This window comes from Odontomachus brunneus, unplaced genomic scaffold (assembly GCF_010583005.1).
Source record: "Odontomachus brunneus isolate Ranch 3 - 2012 unplaced genomic scaffold, Obru_v1 Obru_scaffold_243, whole genome shotgun sequence".
Lineage (NCBI taxonomy): Eukaryota > Metazoa > Arthropoda > Insecta > Hymenoptera > Formicidae > Odontomachus > Odontomachus brunneus.
Window position 1 is genome coordinate 101,521 of NW_022639693.1, and position 11,041 is coordinate 112,561.

The 11,041-nt window shown below is 27.6% G+C and overlaps 1 protein-coding gene across 4 annotated transcripts; it reads left to right on the forward strand.

The window, feature by feature from the left end:
* The first annotated feature begins 556 nt into the window (after positions 1-556).
* LOC116852643 lies at positions 557-10,288 on the forward strand. 4 transcript variants are annotated; one of them, XR_004379812.1, is made up of 5 exons: positions 557-763; positions 1,477-1,841; positions 3,768-3,955; positions 6,342-7,853; positions 9,277-10,288. XR_004379812.1 is itself a non-coding variant. In XM_032833192.1 (4 exons), exons 2-4 carry the CDS (start codon positions 1,510-1,512, stop codon positions 9,300-9,302), a joined length of 546 nt encoding a protein of 181 aa, XP_032689083.1. In that variant the 5' UTR covers positions 557-763; positions 1,477-1,509; the 3' UTR covers positions 9,303-10,288. The 4 variants fall into 4 exon arrangements, 3 of the variants coding, with proteins under 3 accessions (XP_032689083.1, XP_032689082.1, XP_032689080.1); XM_032833192.1 differs by lacking the exon at positions 6,342-7,853; XM_032833191.1 differs by lacking the exons at positions 6,342-7,853; positions 9,277-10,288 and adding an exon at positions 4,082-5,414 and having other exon boundaries at positions 1,483-1,841.
* The last annotated feature ends 753 nt before the right edge of the window (positions 10,289-11,041 follow it).

Sequence of the window (11,041 nt, forward strand, 5' to 3'; positions counted from 1 at the left end):
CTTCGCACTTTTCGTATTTGAAATCAGACAAAAGTATATTGGAATGTTTGGAAGAAGCAAGATAACTAACTCAATTGTTTCTTCCAAGCGTCTGATTAGGCATCCATCTCTTTTTAAAAACGAAAAGTATGAAACATGCAAGCAGCACGAACAACCCTTTCTCCCTAAATTTGTTAGAGAATCGAATCGATTAAAAATCGAGCATCTCTAGTCAGAAGCTCTAATTGCAAAATTGTACAAAAAGAACTTTCTCTACTCGGACAATCTAATTAAAGAGGCATTTCTCCTGAAAAACACCTCTATTTTCAAGGACATTATTCATTTTCTTAAAGCTACCTGCCAGTCCCTTTAAGGGTGCGTTCAGATTCCCTACCCGGGTGCACTCTATCACTAGAAACACTATAGTATATGTTACATATACTATAGCACTTCTAGTATTAGAGTGCACCCGGGTAGGGAATCTGAACGTACCCTAATAGGGGATAAATGGCTTGACCAATCACTTTATCGGAAGAATAGCGTTGGGGCATATGACGTGGTCGCCTGGAGCCATTTATTGAGAGAGACCCCTGCAGACTTTTAACGAATATTCTAACGTGGCAGAAGGCACTAAAATTCAAAGAATTAAAAAATTTAAAGTCTCGTGATTACATTTTTAGCACAATACGTTAATAGTATATCGCTTTTATTTATAATAAGTATTTTTACTTCTATTGCGTCTATTTATCTACGGAAAATCTGGCTAATTTAAGGATCTGCTAAGGTATGCTCGAACATATCACGTTTCGAATTATATATCATGATTATTGATTAATAAACTCAAAATGATGTTTTATTATTAATTCGAAGTTATTAACATGAGGAAACTTAGGCATAATATGTTCAATCTGGAAATTTCTGAACAATAACTGTTTCAATGACACCAGGTTATTAGTCACAAGAACGATTTTCCTAACCTATTATTGCGGCATATGCATAATTTACTATACTAGAGGCAGGTTCTTCTGGATACTGCAAATGCTTTGTAGCATCAAATAAACCGATATAATTGAAATATTTGCAACACTAAACGAACTCGACCCGATATATATATATATATATATATATATACACACACACACACACACACACACACACACACACACACATCATATGTATATATGTATGTGTGTATATATATAATCGGTTTGCATACGAGCAGTAGTTATCTATTGCATTTACTTCGAATAATCGAAACAGTGCATATTAGTAATACGTATGTTGTATATAATAAAATTTGAAATTTGCTAGTGCTTTTCTCTAATTCTAGCTTTAAAAAACCTGTCATTCAACAAAACACATAGAACAAAACACATAGAAGTGACCCAAGATTTAATTTCAATAAGAGCGAATCAGTTTTTTATTGTCAGCAATTAAATTGATGGCATGAAATATTTCTTGTACTAATTAATCAAAATCTGAATTAATATATTTCAGTAACAGATTCTGTTTAGTTATTTATCCACATTCATGAATCCAACACGATCGACAAACTTACGGCGCGGTGAGGAATCATCTACACGTAATGAAAATGATCGATTAATTGTGAAGTTGAGAAATGAAGACGAGAAACTAAGGCGTCGACGAGAATGGATGCGTCAACAAGAGCTGGAGAGACAACATGAAAAATTAAAACAACAAATGATTTTAAACTATGAGAGAAAACGCGCAGAAACTATGAAATCCAAGCGAACATCTTCACATCACAGTCGAAGCAAGAGCAGCAGTAAATCACCATCGTACGATCGACATAGAGAAAGGTCCTCGTCGAGACTTTCAAAATCTGAAACTCTGTTCAAAAAGTAAGTCGCAAACATGTGTATTTATGTAAGTATATATATATATATATATATATATATATGTATATATATATATATATGTGTGTGTGTGTAAGTATATATATGTAAGTTTCAGGTACTTTTGACAGAACATCGATTTTTTCTAATCATTAAATTATATAATCTGAATTCTACTATATGTAAAGTAAGATAAGATCTATTTAAAATATTTCTCTTTGAAATTTTAATTAAATAATTTATTATCTGCAATTTTTTTTTATAATATTGAATTATTATAATTGTGACTTCAGAACAGTAACTGCTTCAAGTATTGATTAATCAGTTGCAAAAAATACTGTCTCATTACAAAGAATAATGTCCCAGCCAGTGTTGCATAAATAACTATTTGATTATAATGTAATCAGCAAATGAACAATTTGTTTTCTTCAAGATTAAGGAAGGGAGAAGATATTATAAAATGCTTATATATTAATATGATACCATGATGAAAAAATTTTGTTGAAAATATAAAGAAATTTGACTGAAAACATAATAAAATGTGCTGAAATTTTGCTGAAAAACTCAATCGACCCACTTTTATTATAATTTCAGCAATGTTTATTGAAAATCAGCGAAATTTTAGTCAATTTCAGTTAGTTTCAATAAAATTCAGTAGAAAATCATTAAAATTTAAAATCAAGAAAAATATTCAGCATGTTTATCATTGTTATGTTAGCATTGTTCCATATGGATGTTTGGGAGATTAAAGGTTAAAATTAATATATATGTATATGTATGTATGTATATATATGTATATGTATGTATGTATATATGTATGTATGTATGTATGTATGTATATGTATGTATGTATGTATGTATGTATGTATGTATGTATGTATGCATGTATGCATGTATGCATACACACACACACACACACATGCACATATATATATATTTATGTTTATGTGTGTAATGTACTTCTATTACAGTAAATATGGATACTAAAATAATTATGGTGCTTCTTTAAATTTGTAATTATTTTTTTAAAGATATCCATATATCTAATTAGAAAGAGTATCTTTATAAATAATGTGAAATTTTATATTTCTTTTAGTCTATATGCAAATATTACATATATTAACGATTGCTCTAGATGCAATATTGCTCTAAATGCAATATTGATCTAGATACAAATTAACAATCGTATGAATTTATGTTGAAACATAGTGAAGAAATTAGATTTCCATATATTTCAATAAAGTTCGATATATTTCAATAATTTTCATTGATATTTCAATGAGATAGAGTTTTGATATCCTAATATATAGAAAAATAAAAAAATTAAATTTTAATTAGCATTTAGTATAATTTCATTATTTATTCAGAACTTTTTCACGAAGTTTTTCATTGATCAATAAATGAGGTACATAAAGTACTTATTTACAATTCATTATGAATTATTATTGTTTTAAGGTTCAATGCAATTCAGCAAAATTTTGAAAATTATTGAGAAATGTTTTCATGAATTTTTTTCATCAATATTTCAACAAAGTTTCAATACAATTTACTCAGTTTTCACTGAAATTCAGTAGATTTCATAAATATTTCAAAATATTTTCATTACTTTTTATCAATATTTAAAATTCATTATTTTGTCACACTTTTCATAACAATTCATAAAGAAAATCATTTCATAATTTATCATGAAAAATTTTCAACAACTTTTCAATAACTTTCATTTCTCTTTTTGGTGATTTTATTTATTTTTAGCAAATTTTTTCCATCAGGGTAGTGATACAATTTGTATACATGTACAGCTGTATATACAATTTTGTATTTGTATATAAGCATTTCTTTTTTCTGATGAATTTACCAACATCATAAAGAGCTTAAATAAAGAAAAGATGGAATTACATGAAATTTAATATATTATGACTGTATTATCTTTAGATTAGATGGGTCCACAAATGGCGTAGTACCTTTGTTCAAAGGTCCTGAGGGCACACAAATTAGTTCTACAGAATTACGTCGAATTAAAGTCGATATTCGCAGAAATATTCCTGCAAAAGGACCAATTACTACCGAACTACAACGGGATATACTGAATCCCGAGGATGTGATCCTTAAAAGAAGAGAGGGTAAAATGTTAAATTTTTTTTAGGATTCTCTTATGAAAATTGTATCACTAGATGATAATGAAACTTCATTCTTCACCTAGTTGTACAACTTTCTGAGTTTTGTCAAAAGTAGATTTTATAAAATAGATCGACCGTTTTCTTCATTCAAACTGAATGATGTCAGTTTATTCAAATTGGAAGACTGTGAGAAGACCAGAAGAGAAAGACAAACAAAGAGAATTCTAACAAATGAATCAAACCAATACAAAAGAATGTTGCAACCCTCTTGCTAACTGTACAGTATCTTTTTATTTGGGCATTTAATGAACGCTCGTGTGGGATACACGTATCTATTTAAGTTGGCGCTCAGAGAAAATAAAACAGTACGGACTTACACTAGTCGATTTCGATTCGAAAACTGTAGAACATCTGGAAAATGCGATTCCAACGCAAGGGATTAATGTATTTATATTAATAATGTTTCATATCAATACGACGTGATACATGTTTTTCGACGCTATTAATTTTAAAATAACAAAGTAATATTAAAGAAGATACATCATAAAGAATTACCATTATTGTACCTATTAAATTGGCTGGTAGCGTTTTACATGCTACCATTTGCTAACAGAGAACGTTAATGTAAAAATATAAGAAAATTTGAATTTTATAGGAAGATAAAACAGACATATTTAATGAAAGAATTTTTTTTACTGGTGCTAAAAAATGAGAGATATACATGCAATATTATTTTTAATTATTTGTTATATGTTACTTAGGTTTTTTCTGAAAAGCATATTATAATGCAATATAAAACATTTTCGAGTAAAAAAGATAATACATATGTATTACAATAAATTTTCATGATATACTTACAATTTTCTGAAATGTAAAATAACTAAATATAACAAATGTATAAATATTATATCCAAGAAGATGTCAATTGCAAGAACGTGTGAATCATACGCAGATTGATACGATAATTGATACAATAATGATCTTAATATTATACAAAATGAGCTTTGTTAATATATTCGATCAATTAACATTCAAAGATACCGCAATATATTAAAGCTTAGAAGATGAATTGAGTGATATCATATAAATATTCATTCACTTGCTCATTATTTCTTGCAAGGATGAGATCGGTCCCGCGAAATTATTTTATATAATCAGCGGAATATTTAGAGAGAGAATCGGTTTAATTCTTATTTAACGGATATATGAATGCATGGACAAATATTCAGACATTTGCTCATTCCAAGTTTTACACGACATTAGAAAGTATTAGACCTGTTTTAGCCACGCTAGTAGTGCATTGGAAAGAAACTTTATTATTTTTTCCTTCATTTGCTTATGTACTGGTTTTACTTTAATACATATTTCTACTATAGTACTGATTAATCTTAAATCTTAATTTGAATTTAAACTCTCTCTCTCTCTTTATATATATATATATATATATATATATATATATATATATATATATATATATATATATATATATATATATATATATATATATATATATATATATATATATATATATATATATATATATATATATATATATATATATATATATATATATATATATATATATATATATATATATATATATATATATATATATATATATATATATATATATATATATATATATATATATATATATATATATATATATATATATATATATATATATATATATATATATATATATATATATATATATATATATATATATATATATATATATATATATATATATATATATATATATATATATATATATATATATATATATATATATATATATATATATATATATATATATATATATATATATATATATATATATATATATATATATATATATATATATATATATATATATATATATATATATATATATATATATATATATATATATATATATATATATATATATATATATATATATATATATATATATATATATATATATATATATATATATATATATATATATATATATATATATATATATATATATATATATATACACACAAAGATTTAAACTCTTATTAAAATTCAAATGGTGTTGATAGAAACAAAAGTAAAGGTGACTTTTTCCAAATTTCGCTTAATCTTAACCGATAGTTAACTAGTATTTACTGAATGGAATTAATTAATATTATTATTGAAGAAAAAATTGAAAGAGAGTTAGAAATTTAAGTTGGTTACTCTGTCAGTTAACTGTCGGTTAACATTAACGTTAAAGTTACTCTAAACGTAAAATGTGTAACCTACTTTAATTAAAAAATAAACTTATTATATCGGAAGATGCAGATGGGGATATAAAAATAATACAACATTGGAAGATACAACATTGAAAATTGCAATATTGAGAAGTACAATTTTACAGATAGCGTTAGAAACGCTTGGTATGGAAGAAGGGAAACAGCGACCTTCAGTGGATAGACATTGTCCAGGTTGAGGGAAGCTTGTTCACTCACTATAAGGAAGAATAAATCTCCGACGAAATCGCCGAAAGGTCATCTGACAAGTGGGGCAGTCTTTGAAGAAGCCTCTGCACTCAAAGGTGGACCAAAAGGATGAAATAGCGGATAGGAGGCAGGAAAGAGAAGAGTAGTCCTAAATCCTTAAATCACAGCTTAATAGGATGGGAGACATAGGGAAATGCCGCTAATTCAAATGTGGTAAATACCGGCAGGACTTTCTGAAATAATGCGAAAGCGGCTTCACGTGCCATAATGAACGAAAGTGAATATTAAAAAAGAAGTTAGAGACACAATATTGAAAATACTACATCAATATTGGAAGACACATTGGAGGTACAAGATTGGAAGATTCAATATCAGAAAGTACAATATCGGCAGATATAAGTAATAACAATAAATAAACAATAAATAAGATACAACAAGTACAACACCGGAAGATCCATTATAGATACAATATCTGAAGATATATAATAGATACAACGCTAGAAGATCGAAGACACCGAAGATGCAATATTATAAATGTAACATTGAAGATACAACATCATAAGTAAAACACTGAAGATACAGCATCGGAAAATAAAATATCAGTAGATATAATATTGAAAGAAGTGTTGGCCAAGCCAGAAATACAACATCAGAGGATACAAAATCATAGACACAATATATTGAAGATATTGTTAATATCGTTAGGTACAATATCGGAAGTTACAATATCAAGAAGAAGTTAGAAGTTATAACATAGACGATATAAAATCTGAAGATACATTAGAGATACAACACTGGGATATACAACAGAAACATAACAGGTTGAAGATACAACATCATAAATACAACATGGAAGATATAACATTGTAAACATAGTATTGAAGATAAAATTATAGTCGTAAATACGACATTGAAGATATAAAATCGTAAATACAATATCGGAAAATACAACATTTGTAGCCCAGATACAGTAGAACTTCGTTATAACTCCTCTTACTATAAGTCACCTTTTCCTCTCACCTCTTACCTTTTCCTTTCATATATATTTTCATTAATACTAATTAGAGTTCCCTTTATATTGCTGTTCACTAGCTGCTTTTTAATACAACTTTGTGTCTTACATAACTTGCACCTATGCATACGCAAAGATTAGACAACTTTAGAGCTATTGGAGGTGGAATATAAATCTCGTTATAAATTCACCTCATAACTCTGCAGTCTTGAAACTGAACTTGTAACGGGGCTCCAACTGTAGCATAAAACATAAGATCATTTTGGATTTGCTCAAGACGTTTTAGAATACTTCTCAGGACATCCTAGATACATTTTGGGTCATTTTATATCCTTTTGCAGATATTATATCGAAAGATACAATATCAGAAAACAACATAGGAAGTTATAATATTAGAATATATATCTATCAGGGTTAGGTAAGTTAACTTTTTTTTAACTAAGTTAAGTTAAAATTAATGACTTTGAAAATTTAATTTAGTTAAGATAAAATTAATCCATAATGAAATTAATTGAATTAAAAGTTAAGTTAAAAAATAAAAATAAATAAAAATTAAATAAAAAAAAAAATTAAAAAGTTAAATTTGTTTCATTTCATGACTTCAGAGTTTCAGTTTTATAAATAACGGGGAAAAATATAGACCTTATTTGGAAACATGTTTTATTTATAGATATTTATTAAATTTAAGTAATAAAATTTTTTCGAAATTTTTATCGGACATTTTTCCTCGAAAATTGTCGAAAATGAGTTCTCCTGCACTGAACAGTCTTTCGACGTCTCGCGACACCTTTATTAATATAATTGATTATTAAGATAATTGAATTAAAAGTTAATAGTTACCGATAAAATGTAACAAGTTAAGTTAAAAGTTGAGAGTGTAAAAATGTAAGTTAAGTTAAAGCTATTTAACTTTTTAACTTTTAACTTTTTAACTAGTTAGTACCCAACTCTGATATCTATTATGAAGATTGAACTGGAACGAGTATGATTTTGATATCCTGTTCATTTTATATTGGAGATCCGATCAGGCGAATTCTCAATTGCTGCCGTGCAGGTAGCACACTGTCTCCGCGTGAGACAGCGTGAACAATCTTGCCGGCAGGATCGACGACTCTGGTGATTAACAGTCATTAACACGACTCTCTAAACTTCTAGAACGTTCTGGATCTCGGCTCCGAGCTTCGTCTAGAAATTAATTAGTCTCTTGCTCGGAGTCAAGTTTGCGAGACATTTTGTGAATAAAAATTTTTCTTTCGTGATAAGTAAGTGAAGAAGTCGTCAGCATGCTCTGCCGACAGCGTTCCCAGTCTCTTGTTCGGTTCTTTTACGTGCTATTGCGAGATTCCTTCTTGATGGGAACAATCGCAAGAAGCAGCACTGGTTGCGACAATTTTGATTGTTTTATTATGGATCTTTCACGAGCGCGAGTCGTGGATCTGCAGTTACTGTGGCACGCTAATGAAACGTTAATTGGTTAACTGCGGCCACGCGATTTGTCTAAGTTTTGGGGCGAATTTGTACCGACTGTATCATTAACAAGAGTAAAATAATAATATTAGCAACATTCGATGCACACTTTGATGTGATTGACATTTTCTTTCGTTGCTCGCGAGTCAAGCTGAGCTCTGCAGTTGATTGCAAGTTCGGAGAGTCGACGGGAAAGCCCACAACTACCTCCTTTATTTAAAAGATTTTAGAATAAATTGGGTTTCTTCTACTTATTCTTTATTAATATATGTTATTTTTCAAGAGAGTGATCCAAATTATAAGATAAGGAATAAAATTATAAGAATAGAATGTGGTTATTGATTTTTGTATATATTTATATATTGTGTTTACAGGAAACTATAGAGAGGATGTGCTGTAATTTTGGATAATCCTGACTGATCTGAATATTGCCAATTTCAACGTCGATTAAATCTTTAAACTTGAGTTTCTATAGACAAAGACTTCAACTTAAAGTTTAATTGACGTTTAGTAGAAATGGATATATGTCATATATTGATTGAAAAAATCAGGAGATGAGAAAGAGAATTATATTTCTAAATGTATGGGACATGACTAGATGAAATATAGATAATAACTAGGTATATTCAATAAGAGAGGTAATAGATAGACACAATCTGTATATTCTGAGATGTAACAGGTAGAATTTTATTTTGTAATTATTTAATAATATTTAATATTATTTTTTGCTTTATTGTAGCATATTTATGATTTTCCTAAATATTCAGCCTCTTACATAATGTTTGTTAACTTAAATTGTGAAATTGTGTCTACACAGGATTTACTTAATTGAAGAAAAAATATAAAATTAGTTATGATTCCATTGATAATTTGGTGAATTTATTAAGGAAATTATGTCTTAAATTTTTAGCTTGAAATGTAAGTAAGAAAATAGAAGAAAGATGCATGCCCAAATAGTGTAAAGTAACATGACATGTAAATAAGATAAGGCATTTAGGTGTAATAATAACAATGAGCCACTATCAAAGTTTTCACAAGAAGTTTAGAATAAATAATCGAAAAATACAACAATAAATGGAAAATACGACAACGGAAGATGCAATAATAGAATATACAATAATGAAAGTTACAACAACGGAAGATACATAATACAAGATGCAGTAATGAAAGATTTAACCATGCATGTGCATAACAATACTGGAAGATATAAATATTTTAGTGGCATAATCGGCTAGAAGACTTGTCCGCATTTAATATAATCCCGGCGAAGACAAATCTCTTTATTTAATAGCAGATTATTTTCTTCAATCTGTGCAACTAAAAAGAAGTAAGACATTACATACTGATCTAATGCTTTATGGAATAATAATACATATTAAATAAGTAGTATAATAAGTTATTTTTTTTGTTACAAAACCCTAATGAAAAATTTTTAATGAAAATTTCAGAATTTCTCTAAAAATTGGGCTATTCAGAGGAAGTAAAGATTTTTACAGACTTTCAGTTTTTTTAATGAAAAAATTTGAAAATTTCTGAAAATTCTGTTTTAAGTAAGTAAAGTAAGTAGTAAAAGTCAGAAATTTTCATTGAACAGTTGTATAAGGTTTCTCTGAAAAACTCTTAGTGAAAAAATTTTACTTTTTATAAAAAATTCTAACTTTTCTTGAAAAAATTACTTGCCTCTTCCGACATACAAGAATGAAACAAAAATGAAAAATTCTGAGAAAAAATTATTTTCCCTGAGAAACATAATTTTCAGAGAAAATCGGAGATTTTCATTAAAAAATTGTTACAAGTTTTTTCTGAAAAACCCTTACTTAAATCCTTATTTTTCCTGAAGAAATCTTTCTCTGAAAAAATTTTACTTTTGCTGAAAGAGTTTATCTGTCTACTCCGAGATATAAAAGTGAAAAAAAATGAAAAACTAGAACAAAATTATTTTCTCTGAAAAACACAATTTTCAGAAAAAGAGATTTTCATTAAAAAATTGGCACAAAGTTTCTCTAGAAGACTTACTTTTCCTGAAAAAATTTTACCTTTACTGAATAACGCAATTTGTATTCTCTGACATGTCATATTACGATATTTCTAGAGAATCCTTATAATTATTTAATGACAATTTATAACTTTCTTTGAAAA